The following is a 21,311-nucleotide window of genomic DNA, read 5'->3' as shown; positions in this document are numbered from 1 at the left end:
AGTGGGGAGAACCAAGTATTTGATACACTGGCCGATTTTGCAGTTTTCCCTACTTACAAAAGCATGTAGAGGTCTGTAATTTTTTTTCATAAGTAACTTCAAGCTATGAGAGACGGAATCTAAAACAAAATCCAGAAAATCCACATTGTATGATTTTTAAGTAATTAAATTGCATTTTATTGCATGACATAAGTATTGATACATCAGAAAAAGCAGAACTTAATATTTGTACAGAAACTTTGTTTGCAATTACAGAGATCATACGTTTCTGTAAGTTCTTGACTAGGTTTGCAACACACTGCAGCAGGGATTTGGCCCACTCCTCCCTACAGATCTTCTCCAGATCCTTCAGGTTCGGGGCTGTCGCTGGGCAATACGACGCTTCAGAGCTCCCTCAAAGATTTTCTATTGGGTTCAGGTCTGAGAGCACTGGCTAGGCCACTCCAGGACCTTGAGATGTTCTTACGAGCCACTCCTTAGTTGCCATGGCTGTGTGTGCTTCGTGTCGTTTGTCATGCTGGAAGACCCAGCCACGACCCATCTTTCAATGCTCTTTACTGAGGAAGGAGGTTGTTGGCCAAGATCCTCGCGATACATGGCCCCATCCATCCTCCCTCAATACGGTTGCAGTCGTCCTGTACCCCTTTGCAGAAAAGCATCCCCAAAGAATGATTTTCCACCTTCATGCTTCACGGTTGGATGGTGTTCTTGCTGGGGTTTGTAACTGCATACTTCTTCTTCCTCCAAACACGGTGAGTGGAGATTAGACCAAAAGCTCTATTTTTGTCTCACAGACACATGACCTTCTCCCATTCCCCTCTGGATCATCCAGATGGTCATTGGCAAACTTCAACAGGCCTGGACATGCACTGCTTAAGCAGGGGACTTGCGGCGCTGCAGGATTTTAATCCATGACGGCGTAGTGTGTTCTAATGGTTTTCTTGAGACTGTGGTCCCAGTCTCTTCAGGTTATTGACCAGGTCCTGCCGTGTATTCTGGGCTGATCCCTCACCTTCCTCATGATCATTGATGCCGCCACGAGGTGAAATCTTGCAATGGAGCCCCAGACGAGGGTGAGGGTTGACCGTCATCTTGAACTTCTTCCATTTCTAATAATTGCGCCAACAGTTGTTTCCTTCTCACCAAGCTGCTTGCCTAGTTTTCTGTAGCCCATCCCAGCCTTGTGCAGTCTACAATTTTATCCCTGATGTCCTTACACAGCTCTCTGGTCTTGGCCATTGTGGAGAGGTTGGAATCTGTTTGATTGAGTGTGTGGACAGGTGTCTTTTATACAGTAACGATTCAAACAGGTGCAGTTAATACAGGTAATGAGTGAGGAACAGGAGGCTTCTTAAAGAAAAACTAACAGGTCTGTGAGAGCCGGAATTCTACTGGTTGGTAGTGTGACAAATACTTATGTCATGCAAGAAAATGCAAATTAATTATTTAAAAATCATACAATGTGATTTTCTGGATTTTTGTTTTAGATTCCGTCTCTCACAGTTAAGTAGTACTATGATAAAAATTACAGAACCTCTACATGCTTCTGTAAGTAGGAAAACCTGCAAAATCGGCAGTGTATAAAATACTTGTTCTCCCCACTGTACCTGTCTATATAAGGTCCCACAGTTGACAGTGCATGTCAAAGCAAAAACCAAGCCATGGAGGAATTGTCCATAGAGCTCAGAGACAGGATTGTGTTGAGTCACAGATCTAGGGAAGAGTACCAAAAAATGTATGCAACATTGAAGGTCCCCAAGACACAGTGGCCTTCATCATTCTTAAATGTAGGAAGTTTGTAACCACCAAGACTCTTCCTAGAGCTGGCCGCCCAGCCAAACTGAGCAATCGGGAGAGAAAGGCCTTGGTCAGGGAGGTGACCAAGAACCCAATGGTCGTTCTGATAGAGCTCTAGAGTTCCTCTGTGAAGATGGAAGAACCTTCCAGAAGGACAATCATTCTCTGCAGCACTCCAAAAGGACACTCAGGCTGTGAGAAACAAGATTCTCTGGTCTGATGAAACCAAGACTGAACTCTTTGTCTGAATGTCAAGCCTCACTCTGGAGGAAACCTGGCTCCATCTTTACGGTGAAGCATTGTGGTGGCAGCATATGCTGTGGGGATGTTTTTCAGCGGCAGGGAATGGGAGACTATCAGAATCAAGGAAAGATGAACAGAGCAAAGTACAGAGCATCATCCTTGATGAAAACCTGCTCCAGAGTGCGCAGGACCTCAGACTGGGGGCGAAGGTTCACCTTCCAACAGGACAATGACTCTAAGCACACAACCAATACAATGCAGGAGTGGCTTTGGGACAAGTCTCTGACTGTCCTTGATTGGCCCAGCCAGAGCCCGGACTTGAACTTGATCGAACATCTCTGGAGAACCTGAAAATAGCTGTGCAGCAACATCCGGCCGTGATTGGGCGTCCCAATGGGCACCGCACAATTGGCCCAGCATCATCCGAGTTTGACCGGGGTAGGCCGTCATTGTAAATAAGAATTTGTTCTTAACTGACTTGCCTAGTTAAATAAAGGTTAATTTTTTTTATAAAAACCAACCTGACATAGCTTGAGAGGATCTGCAGAGAAGATCGGAGAAACTCCCCAAATACAGGTGTGCCGTATGTGACTTTCCAAATCATGTCCAATCAATTGAATTTACCACAGGTGGACTCCAATCAAGTTGTAGAAAAATCTCAAGGATGATCAATGGAAACAGGATGCACCTGAGCTCAATTTCGATTCTCATAGSAAAGAGTTTGAATACTTATGTAAATAAGGTTTTTCTGTTTTTATTTTTCATAAATTTGCAGACATTCTAAAAACCTGTTTTTGCTTTGTTGTTATGGGGTATTGTGTATATTGATGAGGATAAACATGTATTTAATCCATTTTAGAATAAGACTGTAACGTAACAAAATKTGGAAAAAGTCAAGGAGTCAGAATACATTCCGAAAGCACTGTAAGTCTAAGACCGGAACCGTGGTCTGTTCATGGCTAAACATGGTTCAAATCAGTTCTGCTGGTCACTGTGACTGTAGGAGTCATTTTTTGTTCAARCCCATGCTGACCTTGTCTGTCAGCCATGCATTAAATACCAATATTGTTTTTAAGAAAATTGTGATAAATATATACCAGTTTCATTTAAGGACCAAAAAGTTGTGCCATATAGATTGCAAAATAGTTGGATAGAGATTTTCGATGTACCGATTCCATGGCACATGGTTTATGAATTGACACGCAAAACGACGCTGGATTCAAAACGTATAATTTTTCAATTTGAATTATTATACAAAATTGCAACCAATATAATGTTTTATATATGGGGSATACAACCTTCCCAGCTCTGCAGATTTTGCTGTGAAGAGGCAGAATCATTAAATCCTTTATTTTGCTACTGTCCATATGTAGCTCATTTTTGGTCACAGGTCCAGGAGTGGCTGAAGAATTGCAACATTTACCTGGAGCTAAATGCTGCAGATGGCACTACTGGGTGATTTGAAAAGTCATAGTCAACCGATCAATAATATAATAATACTTTTAGGGRAAAARAWTCTTTAATTTACAATCTGTGGAAACTATGAGAATAGAAAGTTTCATAACTTTTGAAACAGCACAGTTGTAAAATATATGTAAAAATAGAAAGATAGATGGCAGGGGTTGAATGGAGCTGAAGGGTGGGACTAATAAAAACAAGATAACAAATGTAAAATATAGTGTGTCTGTAAAATATATATAGGTTCAGAAATTTTGTGAAATAGCACAGTTAAAAATGTATGGCGAATAGAAATCAAACTGGATGGACATCAGAAATAGATGGGAGAGGTGGAGGTTATAGGAAGGCCAGGACTAAAAACAAACCAAATATAACTATTGTAAAATAGATTGTGTCCGTAAAATGTATATAGTATGTAGAAGCCTAAGTGTTGTTTATTCGTTTACTGCAATTAGGGGAGGGGTGGTAGGGTTTGTGGGAAATAATAAAGGAACAAATATTTTTTAAAGTAAGTATGATGTGTGTATTTGTATATGTATGTACAGTACCAGTCAAAAGTTTGGACACACCTACTCATTCAAGGGTTTTTCTTTATGTTTTACTAGTTTCTACATTGTAGAATAATAGTGAATACATCAAAGCTATGAAATAACACATATGGAATCATGTAGTAACCAAAAAAGTGTTAAACAAATCAAAGTATATTTTATATTTGAGATTCTTCAAAGTAGCCACCCTTTGCCTTGATGTTAGCTTTTCACACTCTTGGCATTATCTCAACCAGCTTCCTGATGTAGTCACCTGGAATGCATTTCAAGTAACAGGTGTGCATTGTTAAAAGTTAATTTGTGGAATTTATTTCCTTCTTAATAAATTTGAGCCAATCAGTTGTGTTGTGGCAAGGTAGGGAAGGTATACAGAAGATAGGCCTATTTGCAAAGACCAAAGTCCATATTATGGCAAGAACAGCTCAAATAAGCAAAGAGAAAATTTACAGGTCCATCATTACTTTAAAACATGAAGGTCAGTCAATCCGGAACATTTGAAAGTTTCTTCTCGCAAAAACCATCAAGCACTATGATGAAACAGGCTCTCATGAGGACCGCACCGGAAAGGAAGACCCATAGTTACTTCTGCTGCAGAGGATAAGTTCATTAGAGTTACCAGCTCAGAAATTGCAGCCCAAATAATTGCTTCACAGAGTTCAAGTAACAGACACATCTCAACATCAACTGTTCAGAGGAGACTGCGTGAATCAGGCCTTCATGGTCGAATTGCTGCAAAGAAACCACTACTAAAGGACACCAATAAGAAGAAGAGACTTGCTTGGGCAAGAACACCCAGCAATGGACATTAGACCGGGTGAAATCTGTCCATTGGTCTGATTAGTTCAAATTTGAGATTTTTTGTTCCAACCGCGTGTCTTTGTGAGACGACAGATTAGGTGATGGATGACCTCCGCATATGTGGTTCCCACCGTGAAGCATGGAGGAGGTGTGAGGTTGTGGGGGTGCTTTGCTGGTGACACTGTCAGTGATTTATTTAGAATTCAAGGCACACTTACCAGCATTGCTACTACAGCATTCTGCAGCGCTATCACAATCTCATCTGGTTTGCACTTAGTGGGACTATCGTTTTTTTTCAACAGGACAATGACCCACACACCTCTAGGCTGTGTAAGGGCTATTTGACCAGGAATGAGAGTGATGGAGTGCTGCATCAGATGACCTGGCCTCCACAATCACCCAAATTCAACCCATTTGAGATGGTTTGGGATGAGTTGGACCGCAGAGTGAAGGAAAAGCAGCCAACAGTGTTCAGCATATGTAGGAACTCCTTCAATAGTGTAGAAAGCATTCCAGCTGAAGCTGGTTGAGAGAATGCCAAGTGTGCAAAGCTGTCATCAAGGGAAGGGTGGCTACTTTGAAAATCTAAAATATATTTAGATTTGTTTAACACTTTCTTGTTTTTCACATGATTCCATATGTGTTATTTCAGTTTTGATGTGTTGACTATTATTCTACAATACAATACAAAATATTAAATTTTTAATACAAAATATTAAAAATGAAGAAAAACCATTGTATGAGTTGGTGTGTCCAAACTTTTGACTGGTACTGTATATATATAAACTCAGGACGTTGTCTTTCAAAGATGATTCGTAAAAATCCAAATAACTTCACAGATCTTCATTGTAAAGACTTTATTCACTGTTTCCCATGCTTGTTCAATGAACCATAAACAATTAATGAACATGCAACTGTGGAACGGTCGTTAAGACACTAACAGCTTACAGACGGTAGGTCACAGTTATGAAACCTATGACACTAAAGAGGCCTTTCTACTGACTCTGAAAAACACCAAAAGAAAGATGCCCAGGGTCCCTGCTCATCTGCGCGAACATGCCTTGGGCATGCTGCAAGGAGGCATGAGGACTGCACATGTGGCCAGGGCAATAAATTGCAATGTCCGTACTGTGAGACGCCTAAGACAGCGCTACAGGGAGACAAGACGGACAGCTGATCGTCCTCGCAGTGGCAGACCACTTGTAACAACACCTGCACAGGATCGGTACATCCGAACATCACACCTGCGGCACAGGTACAGGATGGCAACAACAACTGTCCGAGTTACACCAGGAACGCACCAATCCCTCCATCAGTGCTCAGACTGTCCGCAATAGGCTGAGAGAGGCTGGACTGAGGGCTTGTAGGCCTGTTGTAAGGCAGGTCCTCACCAGACATCAMCGGCAACAACGTTGGCTATGGGCACAAACCCACTGTCGCTGGACCAGACAGGACTGGGAAAAAGTGCTCTTCACTGACGAGTCGCGTTTTTGTCTCACCAGGGGTGATGGTCGGATTCGCGTTTATAGCCGAAGGAAGGAGCATCACACCGAGGCCTGTACTCTGGAGCGGGATGGATTCGGAGGTGGAGGGTCCGTCATGGTCTGGGGCGGTGTGTCACAGCATCATCGGACTGAGCTTGTTGTCATTGCAGGCAATCTCAACGCTGTGCATTACAGGGAAGACATCCTCCTCCCACGTGGTACCCTCCCTGCAGGCTCATCCTGACWTGACCCTCCAGCATGACAATGCCACCAGACATACTGCTCGTTCTGTGCGTGTTCTGCCATGGCCAGCGAAGAGTCCGGATCTCAATCCCATTGAGCACATCTGGGACCTGTTGGGTCAGAGGGTAAGGGCTAGGGCCATTCCCCGCCAGAAATGTCTGGGAACTTGCAGGTGCCTTGGTGGAAGAGTGGTAACAGCTCTAACCAGAATAGAAAGAGGAGTGGGAGGCCCCAGTTGGAGAAACAGCTTGTTCTGTGTGTGATTTTTTTTCTTTCTTTGTGCTTTTCTTTCAAAAACAAGGACATTTCTAAGTGACCCCAAGAGGCGACTCTAGGATACTGGCCTTCTAGGCCTCCCACTTCTCTTTCTATTCTGGTTAGAGCCAGTTTGCGCTGCTCTGGGAAGGGAGTAGTACACCGCGTTGTACGAGATCTTCAGTTTCTTGGCAATTTCTCGCATGGAATAGCCTTCATTTCTCAGAACAAGAATAGATTGACGAGTTTCAGAARAAAGTTTTTTGTTTCTGGCCATTTTGAGCCTGAAATCGAACCCACAAATGCTGATGCTCCAGATGCTCAACTAGTCTAAAGAAAGACAGTTTTATTGCTTTTTTAATCAGAACAACAGTTTTCAGCTGTGCTAATATAATTGCAAAAGGGTTTTCTAATGATCAATTAGCCTTTTAAAATGATCAACTTGGATTAGCTAACACAACGTGCCATTGGAACACAGGAGTGATGGTTGCTGATAATGGGTCTCTGTATGCCTATGTAGATATTCCATTTAAAGAATCAGCCATTTCCAGCTACAATAGTCATTTACAACATTAACAATGTCTACACTGTATTTCTGATCAATCTGATGTTATTTTAATGGCCAAAAACTTGCCTTCTGTTTCATAAACAAGGACATTTCTAAGTGACCCCAAACTTTGGAACAGTAGTGTGTGTGTGTAAATGTATGTATGTGTGTGTGTGTCTATGTATGTATGTATATGTATATATATATATATATCAACAACAACAAAAATGTACCCCAAAAATATCTGGGGGATTGGAAATTATGCAGACAATTACCTTGATGGAAGCTACAATCTATCTGCAATATTAAAGCTGATCTACCCCCTAAAAAAAAAAATGCTGACCTTCACACAACACAGACCGGTTTTGACTAGCTGGTTGGTATTGGCAAYCGTTGAAGTAAGTGACAGTTGTTGATGAGTCACCTTTTAAATGAGGGGTTGTTTTCGTTAGGTTTGGTTTGTCTGGCAGCTGAAAGGACTGTCAGTGTATGTACAGTATAAGCTCTCTGTCTGAATTGGCAGTTTGGAGTAGTTTGTCCCACTGTGACTGACAGGGCCCCTCATCTGCCTCTAACTGACTAACTAACTTATAATTTCCAGGGCGACCGAGGATCAAAGGGGGCGTGTGGATCRGACGGACCAAAWGGAGAAAAGGTACAATGGGAGGGAGGGAGAAAGAAAGAGGGATGAGGGGAGAAAGGGGAAGAAATGTGTGACAGGAAGTTCAATTTAATTAACTTTATTTATCCCTGAGGGGCCTTYATCGGAGTTGCATGGTGAGTTTTGTGATGAAAGTGTTTCATATCCACTGTAACTATGACCTCTTTCCCTTTACGTGTTAATAAGGAAATTGTATAAGATTAACAGTAGGGGGAAAACAGTGTGGATGCACCATGGTGTGTCTWTCTAATGACCTGGCTATAGTGGATGTGGGCTACATACAGAACAGAATACTATTGGACTTTTTGATGGTGTTGAATGTTTTTACCCTTTCTCTTTCTGTAATCAGGGAGATTCAGGGATCCATGGGCGGTCAGGGTTGCCTGGAAGGAAAGGTGAGCAGGTAAGAATCATCCCATGAAGTACACGTTTAGAGGGCTCTGAACAGTGCACCATTGAGGCTAATATCTGGAATTTAGTATTAAAACTGTATTATCAGCCAAGTGTGGACATGTTACCAGATGTTGTTGTATCTGTGTTTCAGGGAGAATTGGGTTCTCCAGGGGCCATTGGAACCGCAGGCAAGGAGGGACTGATCGGACCCAAGGTATTTGTCTATGTATGGTTTGTTTGTGTGTGGGTGCGTGTGCGCACTTCATTATGTGTGATATATATATATATATATCTTTCAAAATGTATCAAGAGTACTGTGTGTCAGTGTGTAACTACATGCCTGTGTGTTTGTAGGGTGACCGAGGCTTGGATGGAGTCTTGGGGCCCAAAGGAACTCAGGGAGAGAAGGGCGAAAGGGTGAGTCTTTAACCACAACTGAATCCACTCATAAAGTGCACCACTAATACTATGAATGTGACCACAGCAAAACCGCAAGCTGACCACTGACGTTAGCTGTACTGTATATAAGGTCTGATGAAAACAACTGATTTTGTTTTATTTAACCTTCATTTTGACAGGGAGTCATGCTGAGACACAGGAGGTTGGTGGCACCTTAATTGGGGAGGACAGGCTCGTGGTAATGGCTGGAGTGGAATCAGTGGAATGGTATCAAATACATCAAACGCATGGGTTCCATGTGTTTGATGCCATTCCATTAGCTCCTTTTCAGCGATTATGAGCTGTCCTCCCCTTAGCAGCCTCCACTGTGCTCAGATGAGCCCTGTATACACATCACTATACTCATCAATATACACATCAATATTCACATACATTTACCAAAAGTACCCACTGATGTTACACCCATCGCTGTTGATCCACCCGCTGATGTTACACTCATCACTGTTGATTCACTAACTTATTTTGCAATGCCCATTTTCAGACACATTCCAAGTATGCAGTTACCCATAGTTGGAGCCTCCCATTGAGAAACCAAATTGAATCTGTCTATCAGGATACAGTGCATTCTAAAAGTATTCAAAACTATTTTCTAAAATGGTTTAAATTGTTTTGAATACTTTCCGAATGCACTGTATCTGTTTGAGCGCCTTGTTAGACAGATTCAATTTGGTTGTAATGTAATAAAATGTGGAAACAGTCAAGGGGTCTGAATACTTTCCAAGTGCATTGTACATAAGCACTTTGCCTCTCCCAGGACCATACAATTACCCAATTGGCTATTACAGGTATTCCCAAACTGGGGTACGGCAATGCCGTCGGGGGTACACCAAATAAAAATGTGATTCACATTTTCAAAAAGTACATTTATATTTTCCAACGGGGCTATACATTTGGGTGAGTTTTTTCTCTCGCCTGAGTAGCCTCGTTTCACTGCCAAAAATCTAATTAAACCATCTAGTGTTCAGCGAAATAATAACACAATGTCAAATACAGGTAGCCTAGTCAAATAATTAACATCTAATCACATTAACCTTCACTCTTGCGCAGACATTTAGAAACGAAACATGACAATTTGAAAAATAAGCCATGGGAGTTTTGAGTGAGAATAAAGATGACTTTCGAGTAGTAAGACATGTATAAAAGCAACCTTAATAAGAAGGGGCTAGAAGCATCTTATATGGTGAGCTACCGAGTGGCTAGGACAGGCAAGCCCCATACTATTKTGGAGGACTTAATTCTTCCTGCTGCCGCTTATATGGCAGGGACAATGCTGGGGGAAAAGGCCAAAACAACTATACAGACAATGCCTTAATCAAACAATACTGTTGCACTACGCATCATTGACATGGCAGGAGACTGAAACAATTACTGCTTCGCATACAAGACAGTGAATTATATGTGTTACAGCTGGATGAGTCAACAGACRTGKCGGGCCTGGCACAGCTCCTGGTATATGTCCGTTATGTTTATGGGTGGTCAATTAAGGAAGACTTCCTCGTCTGCAAACCACTGGAAACCTGGACAATATGAGAGRATATTTTTTAAGTACTGGACAGCTTTGTCACATCAAATGGACTTTGGTGGTCAAGATATGTTGGTATCTGTACTGATGGCGCAAAAGCCATGACAGGGAGACATAGTGGAGTGGTAACGCACGTGCAAGCAGTTGCTCCCAACACCAATTGGGTACACTGCAGCATCCACCGAGAGGCTCTTGCTGCCAAGGGAATGCCTGACAGCTTGAAAGCCGTTTTGGACACTGCAGTGAAAATTGTTAACTTTGTTAAAGCAAGGCCCCTGAAMATGTATTTTCTGCATCATGCAATGATATGGGCAGCGACCATGTAATGCTTTTACAACATACAGAAGTGCGCTGGTTATCAAKKGGCAAAGTATTGACACATTTTTTWAAATTGAGACGAGCTTAAAGTTTTCTTTACTGACCGTAATATTCACTTGTCTGACCGCTTGCATGATGACGAGTTTCTCACACGACTGGTTTATCTGGGTGATGTTTTTTCTCGCCTGAATGATCTGAATCTAGGATTACAGGGACTCTCCGCAACTATATTCAATGTGTGGTACAAAATTGAGGCTATGATTAAGAAGTTGGAGCTCTTTTCTGTCTGCATTAACAAGGACCACACACAGGTCTTTCCATCATTGTATGATTTTTTTGAGTGCAAATGAACTCAAGCTTACGGACAATGCCAAATGTGATATAGCGAAGCACCTGAAGGAGTTGGGTGTGCAATTACGCAGGTACTTTACCAAATTGGACGACACAAACAACTGGATTCGTTATCCCTTTCATGCCCTGCCTCCAGTCCACTTACCAATATCTGAACAAGAGAGCCTCATTGAAATTGCAACAAGCGGTTCTGTGATAGACCTAACCAAAATAAAATAAAAAACTGATATCTCAGGTCAGGGCGTGACATGTATCGTATAGTGTGTGTGTGTGGCAGGCTTACAATGATGGGAGAGAAAAAAACATTTGAGAGTGCACTGACCCTGGTGCTAGAGGGGGTACGCAGCAGGAGGTTGAATGTTTGAAGGAGTACGAGACTAAAAAGTTTGGGAACCACTGGGCAATTACAACCAATAAACTGGTTCTACAATGTAAAATACAATTTCTCATTTCGCTCCTATTACACACACCAGAATGACAGAGACATAGGACACAGACACACGGAACTAGGACATATCCCGGGAAATATGAACAAAGGAAACCGTACATTGAATTAAATAAACATAACTTCCTGCATGAGTCTTSCGAACCTTCATGTGCACATGCTCACTCAGAGGGTAAGAAATTGTCAATTGAAATATATCGTATCAGTCATGAAACAGAAATATCTAAGTGTTTCAATAAACGGTACGGAGATGGAATGATGAAACGCTAGCAATTATTGTAGGATTAGCTGTAATAAAGATTTACCACACACAGTATTTTATTTTCTGTCGAGTCTCAAGTCATGTGACTCAAGTCCACAACTCGGGGCAATAGTACACACAACAGTGTCATCTGCATACAGGTGTTCGTTACAATTTTTTGCAGATAGATCAACATTATTTATATAGACAGTAAAAAGTACAGGACCTAAAACCGATCCCTATGGGACACCTTTTGTAATATCAAGGAAACCTGACTTGATATTGTGTCCTGAACCAATTACATGACTCCTGATCCATATCGATTTCAGACAATCTTTGAATCAATAAAGAGTGGTCCACACTATCGAAAGCTTTCAATAAAGAGAGCAGCGCAGTGCTTCCTCCGATCCATACCCTTTACCACATCATTTAACACCAAGGTTGCAGCAGAGATGGTGCTATAACCCGGCCTGAAACCAGACCAGTGAACACTTGTAGCTAGTAAGGATCTAAGCTGACTGTTTATTATTGGTTCTTTTATTTTTTATCTAGGCAAGATCATTTCGAGATTGCGATAATTATTAGGTTGGAGGGGTCACCACCTTTGTGGAGAGGGAGCACATAGGCCACCTTCCAAACCCTGGGGATAGCACCCAAGATAATCGTCTAATAGAAAATCATGGGAGCAGAAAGCTGCAGCAAGAAAGGATCATGTAAATCAGCCCCAGTGGATTTTTACATTCATCTTAATCAAGGTGTCTAGCACATCACAAGTAGAAAGTTGTTGAAATGAAAAAAAGATTCACTAGAAGTCGACTGATCTTCCATCGAGCCAACTGGAGGCTGGGCGAGGGAAGAGCAGTCGAATGACTGACCAGGATCAATTCATCTACCATTTATTTAAAATAAAAAGCCTGACGAGATAAGTGATGATTTTGATCAGCATTTTATACATTTTTTCTCAATAATGATGCCAGTGCCTGACACAACTTTCATAGGCAGGGAAGAAGAGGAAGGAGTTTTTTGTAAATGGTATCTGTCTGTGGCGCTCTCCCTCTTCCTATCTACAGGGCCCCTCAGGTATCCCCGGCCCCCCAGGCCCCAGAGGAGTAGACGGGGCCTCTGGACTGACAGGGTCTCAGGGACCAGCTGGAGCTAAGGGCCCCGAAGGCCTCCAAGGACAGAAGGTATTCACTTGCTTTGGTTGTTTATGCCATCTAGTTGTGAGGTAAATTAAACATGGTTCAACATGGTTGTTGTCATTGTCAGGGGGAGCGGGGGCCTCTTGGTCCTGCCATGATAGGTCCACGCGGTATCCCAGGTAAACCAGGAGACGGTGGCAAGCAGGTGAGTGTCTCCTCTCTACTGTGCAGTATGTCTGCTCATAAAGTATCTAACTGCAACTGTCCCCCAATAACTCCCTCAAACTGGCCACAGCACAGACACAGCAGTGAAACTGGGGACCTTTTTCTAAACAGTATGCACTATATGGAAAGTTTGGAGACTCAAACAGAAAATGTAGAAAAGGGTCAAATAAAAGGTTTTGAAAAGACATAATACATTTAATCCCTGAAAACACAGGTGTTGTTCCTTTCCAGTTTATATTTCTGATTCTTCGTGGTGGATATGTACTTAGTACATCTGACCTTGGGATCATAGAGCTATTAGTTTGTTCAACTACTCTGAGAACAGTTTATTTGTCAGCTGTGTGTTCTAATACCTGTCTCTTTTGTAGGGGGAGTTGGGTCCAGATGGAGCCAAGGGAGACAGAGGAGAGCCAGGCTTGACGGTCAGTGCTTCACCTGGGCCTCAGGGCCCAAATCTGCTGACTCTACCACCACCCTGCCTACACATATACACACACATGCAACCACACACACACAAACACATTATAATGCTGTCACATCTCTCTGCCTGTCTCTTACATTCCTCCTCTTCCCCTCTGGCTCTCTGTGCAGGAGGATGAGATTCGGACATACGTCCGCACAGAAATGAGCCAACACTGTGGTAAGTCTTAGTCACCTGCCAAAACCCCAATGTCCCAATCCAACATGCTGGTGTCCTCAGTTAAACGTCAGTTCCTCATCATCAAGTGAAACAAGTAATGGTGCTAACACATCTGTATTGAACGTAATGCTCCACAGAGTGTGATTCAGACCCTCTGTCCATGTAGAACTTCTCACTGCTATTGACTTTCCCTGTAATGAAAGAGAAAGTAACATTCTATTTTCCTCTCCTCCCTTTTCTCTTTGTCTTTCAGCTTGTGGAGGTGAGTGGGTATCAGTCTGACACGTGGACCAGATGGGATAAGGGCAGTAGCTAGCTTTGGCATTAACTTTTTAGCTTTATTATTAGTTTATGTAGTCACTGTGTTTTTGGTTCTGACATGTGTCTGTACTATGTAGTTTTGGTTCTGTTATGTGGTGTGGTCCATGTAGGTGGTTATCTGTTCTACTCAGTGCTTGAAGTGGGCCAGTGCTGACCTGCTTAGAATATTGGCTCTAAAATATGATGAGTACTGGCAACTAAATATAAATACTACCGGCACCCAAAATGAGTACTGGTATCTATTTCAGTCCACTTCAACCACTGGTTCTACTGTATGTTCTCATGGGTGTATATGTTGGGTTTCGGTGGTGTCTGGTGGCTATGTCTATGTGTGTTACTGACCAGCGTGGATGTCCTGTTGTTTTTATGTTCCTGGCCCCTCTTCCTTCCCCCCCTGTCCCCCATCCCGGCCGGCTCTCAGGTGTTGTTGTGACAGAAACCCTGTCCCGCCCCAGGGCGCGTCCTGTTCCAGAGCAACAGCTGGCCCGGCAGGGCAAGGAGGGCAAGGATGGTGAGTGTGTCTGTCCAACTGTCCTTCATCACTACCTGTCTGTCTGTCTGTCTGTCTGTCCTGTCTGTCTGTCTGTCCATCAGTATGTCTTAACAAACAGCCCAGAGTGATGCTGTGTCTGGTTCTAAACAATGGGCCCTGTTTTCTTATCAGTATTCTCTGAACATTATAAAGGATATCTCTGTGTGTCTGTTCATCACAGTTTTACTCACTCTCTAACTCTCTGTTTTGTCTGCTTTTTAAAGTTAGGGGGTTTGTAAGTGGGTTATTCCAGCTGAATAAAGTCCCATTCACGGGTGGACTGAGCCCTTGGTGAAAGTCCAGTGTTGTGCTGTAGGAGTTGGGGGGTGTCTTCCCTCTGGCCGTGGGGTGGGCAGTGAGTGGTCGGGGTTAGGGTTGTGACCGCTGTGGCGCCCCCTGCCCTGTGCTGTGTTGCAGGGCGTGAGCTGCGTGTGGTGGTGAACACCAATGACCCTGACTACGAAGATATCTACTCTATAGAGAGTTACGATGATTCCATGGCTATGGAGCAGAGCATCCACCTAACCCCCGCTGCGAATCATAACGACGGTACGTCTCACACACAAACACACACCCTTAAAGGGATAGCAATAAACTTCCCCAGAGTCAGATAAACTAGTGGATACCATTTTTATGTCTCTGTATCCGGTATGTAGGAAGTTAGAGGTAGTTTTGCGAGCCAACGCAAATTAGCATTAGCGCAATGAATGGAAGTCTACAGGAACGGCTCCCATAGACTTCCAGTCATTGTGCTTACGCTAGTTAGCAATTGCGCTAACGCTAGTTAGAAACTTAAAAATGGCATCCACGAGTTCATCTGACTCTGAGGAAGTAGATAAAGGGTTTCATTGCCAAAATCCCAAACTATCCATTTAACCCTTAATCCATCCTCACACACTGAGCCCAGTCTAACACACAAACCAACCCTGGATCCCCTTCACACACTGCCATCAACATGCAGCTTCCTGTGTGTCTTTGTTGTGTTGATAGTGTTTTTGTATGTGTTGTGTACAGTGGTCTGTTCTTAACTTAAGATATATGGGTATATATAGCAGTCTTGCAAATCTCTATTTTCCAACATTATGGGATTTACCTCAAACGTTAAATTATGTTTAGGACTGTATTTGTGCGTTTTATTGTGTTGTCGATTCAGTGTGTCTTTTTTGTGTTGTTAGTTTGCTTATTACAGGGTGTCTGTTGATGTTTGTTGAATGATTGCATGTCGACAGGTGAGACAGTCACTGTTGACCCTCTGAAAGCAAAAAGGTCCAGGAGAGAGGTCAAAGGGGAAGGTAAACCCCGCCCACTTCCTCCTCCACTGCTGGGGTGTTTTATGGGTTAACTCAGCCTCCTTCTCTGCATGCCTCTGGCCTCTAGCATGATGGTTTTATTTTCTTTGATTACTGTTGATAACTAATCAAAACACCCAAGCATATCTGAATTTGGGCACTGAATTGTTTTTGTTTGGCAAATTTACAAAAGTTACTATAGATAATATACGAAGAATTATACTGAAACATTTTTTTTTATAAAACCTGAATGGATTTGATCTTACAAGCCATCTTCAGCTTTTATCCCAGACATATAATTTAGATTTTCTATCTCTTAAAGACTGTGTTAATTGTATGGTCACTTATTTAATGTTCATCACAGAATTTTAAGTTACTGTTCATTAACATTAATACTAACATCACATTCACCTAGCTTACTGTTGGAGCGCTCTCTCTGTCTCTTTGTCTCTCTCACTGTGATTTTCCTCATTGTGTTTATGTGTGATGTATTCCAGCTCCAGTGGACATTTGCGTGTTGCCCCTGGAGGAGGGCAGCTGTGGGAGGTTTACTCTGCGCTGGTACTTTAACAGCCAGGTGCAGGCCTGTAGACCCTTCATCTACAGCGGCTGTGAGGGCAACGCCAACCGCTTCCTCCATCAGGAGACCTGTGAGGAGCGCTGCCTCCCGGAGGACACAGGTACCCACACACACAAGCAAGCACACATAGTAGCTTACTGTGCACACATACATATCAATCAATCAAATGTATTTATAAAACCCAGCCTAAAACCCCAAAGAGCAAGCAATGCMGATGTAGAAGCATGGTGGCKAGGAAAAGAAAGGCAGGAACCAATGAATAAACTTAGAGAAGAACCAAGCTCCGAGGGGGCACAAAAACGCACAGGAAGATCATGCCAGTGACTCAACCCACTCAAGTCAAGTATAGCGAAAAAAGCCTGGCAAGATGTGATGCACCCCACCTAGGGAAGGCATGGGAGAGTGCGAGCAAGCCGGTGACTCAGCCCCGTAATAGGGTCAGCGTCAGAGAATCCCAGTGGAGAGAGGAGAGCTGGCCAGGCAAAGACAGCAAGGGTAGTGTGTCACTCCAGTGCCTTGCCATTCACCTTCACACCCCTGGGCCAGACTACACTCAATCATAGGACCTACTGAAGAGTTGCGTCTTCAGTAAGGACTTAAAGGTTGAGACCGAGTCTGTGTGTCTCACATGGATCGCCAGATCATTCCATAAAAATTCAGCTCTATAGGAGGAAGCCCTGCCTCCAGCTGTTTGCTTAGAAATTCTAGGAACAATAAGGAGGYATGCGTCTTGTGAACGTAGCGTACGTGTAGGTATGTACGGCAGGATCAAATCGGCGAGATAGGTAGGAGCAAGTCCATGTAATGCTTTTGTAGGTTGGCAGTAAAACCTTGACATCCGCCTTAGCCTTAACAGGACGCCGGTATAGCACTGGTGTAATATGATCACATTTTTGGGATCTAGTCAAGATTCTAGCGGCTGTATTTAACACTAGCTGAAATGTACTTAGTGCTTTATCCGGGTAGCCGGAGAGTATAGTATTGCAGTAGTCTAATCTTGATTTCCCCTGGGGAGACACCTTGTGTTGGATGTTATTACATAGATATTATTACATGGTTATTACAGGTTTAATCATGTTTATTAAAGTTGTGTGTGTGTCCATGTGCGGAGGTGTGTGGGTGTTGGCTGAGATCCACAATACGAGGCTTAAAACTTGGACATACACTACCGTTCAAAGGTTTGGGGTCACTTAGAAATGTCCTTGTTTTTGAAAGAAAAGCATATTTTTTGTCCAGTAAAATATCATCAAATTGGTCAGAATTACGGTGTAGACATTGTTAATGTTGGAAATTACTATTGTAGCTGGAAACAGCAGATTTTTTATGGAATATCTACATAGGCGTACAGAGGCCCATTATCAGCAACCATCTGGACAACTTTTAGTTGTATTGCTTTTAAATYTTTTAAATACATTTTTATCTTAATAACACTTTGTTCTAGCTAGCTATTTKTGTAGGTAGCTATCAAGTAAACACAATGATATAGTAACTTGTTGACTTAACTCTAGAATGCCTACTTCAAGTGTTTTAGTACTAGTCTGTAAGCTCAGGACTTAAACCATGTCTATACAAGCCTTTTTTTTTACTGTGTTTCAATGGCACGTTGTGTTAGCTAATCCAAATTACCATTTTAAAAGGCTAATTGATCATTAGAAAACCCTTTTGGAATTGTTAGCACAGCTGAAAACTGTTGTTCTGAATAAAGAAGCAATAAAAAAAAAATGGCCTTCTTTAGACTAGTTGAGTATCTGTAGCATCAGCRTTTGTAGGTTCGATTTCAGGCTCAAAWTGGCCAAAAACTAAGGCCTTWCTTCTGAAACTCGTCAGKCTATTCTTGTTCTGAGAAATGAAGGCTATTCCATGCGCGAAATTGCCAAGAAACTGAAGATCTCGTACAATGCTGTGTTCTACTCCCTTCACAGAACAGCGCAATMTGGCAGTGGGAGGCYCCGGTGCAYAACTGAGCAAGAGGACAAGTACATTAGTGTCTAGTTTGAGAAACAAACAGATCACAAGTCCTCAACTGGCAGTTTCATTAGATTGTAYCCACAAAACACCAGTCTCAACGTCAACAGTGAAGAGGCGACTCCAGGATGCTGAGTTGCAAAGTAAAAGCCATATTTCAGACTGGCCAATAAAAAGAAAAGATTAAGATGGGCAAAAGAACACACACTGGACAGAGGAACTCTGCCTAGAAGGTCAGCATCCCGGAGTCGCCTCTTCACTGTTGATGTTGAGACTGGTGTTTTGCGGGTACAATTTAATGAAGCTGCCAGTTGAGGACTTGTGAGGCGTCTGTTTCTCAAACTAGACAGTCTAATGTACTTGTCTTCTTGCTCAGTTGTGCACCGGGGCCTCCCACTCCTCTTTCTATTCTGGTTAGAGCCAGATTGCGCTGTTCTGTGAAGGGAGTAGTAGACAGCGTTGTACRAGATCTTCAGTTTCTTGGCAATTTCTCGCATGGAATAGCCTTCATTTCTCAGAACAAGAATAGACTGACGAGTTTCAGAAGAAAGTTCTTTGTTTCTGGCCATTTTGAGCCTGTAATCGAACCCACAAATGCTGATGCTCCAGATACTCAACCAGTCTAAAGATGGTCAGTTTTATTGCTTCTTTAATCAGAACAACAGTTTTCAGCTGTGCTAACATAATTGCAAAAGGGTTTTCTAATGATCAATTAGCCTTTTAAAATGCTACATTTGGATTAGCTAACACAACGTGCCATTGGAACACAGGAGTGATAGTTGCTGATAATGGGCCTCTGTATGCCTATGTAGATATTACCATWAAAAATCTGCCATTTCCAGCTACAATAGTCATTTACAACATTAACAATGTCTACACTGTATTTCTGATCAATTTGATGTTATTTTAATGGACAAAAAATGTGCTTTTCTTTAAAAAAAAATAAGGACGTTTCTAAGTGACCCCAAACTTTGGAACGGTAGTGTAAATGATGCTGAATACACACACATTCATGCTGCACATACACACACATGTACACACAAGAAAATGTATCCCCAAAACGGATTATTGTGTTTTGTTGCAGATGCTGTTCCTTTGAAAAAGGTGCGATGATGAAGGGCATGTCATGACTACCTCYTCTCCACCCTAAAGAATGGCAACAAATGGTTGTTTAATATTTAAAGCTATAAMCATTGGCAAGGTTTTGAATATACAGTATATACACCATTGATGGATCTTTTCTCATGGTTGATGATTTTATTATTTATTTCAAGTACATTTATATTACGTTAACTCTGCAGCCAAACTTTTAAATCCCACTACTCTAGCGAGTACAGCAGCACCGTATTAAAGGAAGACAATGTTGTCCAAACATTGATGCAACCATACCACAGAATCTGTCTTTGGTGGATGTACAGGTAATGAGTTCCAAATCTGTCCACTAAATAGCTGTTCTGTATGTATAAAGAGGCACTCACAATACATGTTATCATATTTTGCCAATGTAATGTACATATAAATGTATATTTGTATTACCTGGGAAATAGTGTTTTGTGTGTCCTAATGATTCATGTTAAACTCTGCATGTTTTAACCTGACAGAGGAAAGGTGCTATTTTAAAATATATTTTTATATTGCACATTTCATTTGTTGTTTTCAAAGAAAAATAAAAGTTTGTATTTAAGCCAAGTTTGATGTTGAAATTGCAAAAAGCACACTGTCACGCCCTGACCGTAGAGATCCTTTTTATGTCTCTATTTTGGTTGGTCAGGGCGTGAGTTTGGGTGGGCATTCTGTCTGGTGTTTTATGTTGTCCTTGTTTTGTATTTCTGTGTGTTTGGCCKGGTGTGGTTCCCAATCAGAGGCAGCTGTATATCGTTGTCTCTGATTGAGAACCATACTTAGGTAGCCTGTTCCCACCTGTGTTTGTGGGTGGTTGTTTTCTGTTTCGTTCTCTCTCTTTGTTGTATTTTGTTCATTCAGTGTTCAGTTTATTTAATAACATTAAAATGAACACTTACCACGCTGCACCTTGGTCTTCTCCTTCTCCCGACGACGTTCGTTACACACACTCATTCATGATGGCTCGGAAACATTACTCATTGTTTTATGAAATATGTGAATAAACCAGAGAATTAAAAATAGTATTTCTACAATGTTTTTCCTATATAAAATAATTTTAGAGGTGTATACAGTGCCTTGCAAAAGTATTCAACTTCCTTGGCGTTTTTCCTATTTTGTTGCATTACAACCTGTAATTTAAATGAATTTTTWTTTGGATTTCATGTATTGGACATACCCAAAATTGCTGAAGTGAAATGAAAAAAAGTTTTTAATTAATCGGAAAAGTGGTGCATGCATATGTATTCACCCCCTTTGCTATGAAGCCCAGAAATAAGATCTGGTGCAACCAATTACCTTCAGAAGTCACATAATTAGATTGCACACAGGTGGACTTTATTTAACTAAGTGTCACATGATCTCAGTATATATACACCTGTTCTGCAAGGCCAGAGTCTGCAACACCACTAAGCAAGCAGCACTATGAAGACCAAGGAGCTCTCCAAACAGGTCAGGGACAAAGTTGTGGAGAAGTACAGATCAGGGTTGGGCTATAAAAAAATATCAGAAACTTTGAACATCCATTATTAAAAAATGGACAGAATATGGCACCACAACAAACCTGCCAAGAGAGGGCCACCCACCAAAACTCAGGCAAGGAGGGCATTAAACAGAGAGGCAACAAAGAGACCAAAGATAACCCTGAAGGAGCTGAAAAGTTCCGCAGCGGAGATTGGAATATCTGTCCATAGGACCACTTTAAGCCGTACACTCCACAGAGAGCTGGGCTTTA

General features: G+C 42.1%; 1 protein-coding gene across 2 annotated transcripts in view; it reads left to right on the top strand.

Moving 5' to 3' along the window:
• The window catches only part of LOC111970676 (collagen alpha-1(VII) chain), a 134,006-nt gene extending 113,521 nt beyond the window's left edge, over positions 1–20,485 (top strand). Inside the window, exons 108-121 of one of the 2 annotated variants that reach the window (XM_070445616.1) lie at positions 7,975–8,028; positions 8,384–8,437; positions 8,579–8,641; positions 8,782–8,844; positions 12,834–12,950; positions 13,033–13,110; positions 13,499–13,552; positions 13,722–13,770; positions 14,024–14,042; positions 14,526–14,593; positions 15,041–15,172; positions 15,853–15,915; positions 16,410–16,592; positions 19,542–20,485. In XM_070445616.1, coding sequence (XP_070301717.1) covers positions 7,975–8,028; positions 8,384–8,437; positions 8,579–8,641; positions 8,782–8,844; positions 12,834–12,950; positions 13,033–13,110; positions 13,499–13,552; positions 13,722–13,770; positions 14,024–14,042; positions 14,526–14,593; positions 15,041–15,172; positions 15,853–15,915; positions 16,410–16,592; positions 19,542–19,570 — 1,026 coding nt within the window. In that variant the 3' untranslated portion in view covers positions 19,571–20,485. The other variant, XM_070445615.1, reaches the window with a different exon arrangement.
• Positions 20,486–21,311: the final 826 nt, after the last annotated feature.

The sequence above is a fragment of the Salvelinus sp. IW2-2015 genome, linkage group LG11 (assembly GCF_002910315.2).
Source record: "Salvelinus sp. IW2-2015 linkage group LG11, ASM291031v2, whole genome shotgun sequence".
NCBI classification, from domain to species: Eukaryota; Metazoa; Chordata; class Actinopteri; order Salmoniformes; family Salmonidae; genus Salvelinus; species Salvelinus sp. IW2-2015.
This window is presented reverse-complemented; position numbering and strand designations above follow the sequence as displayed.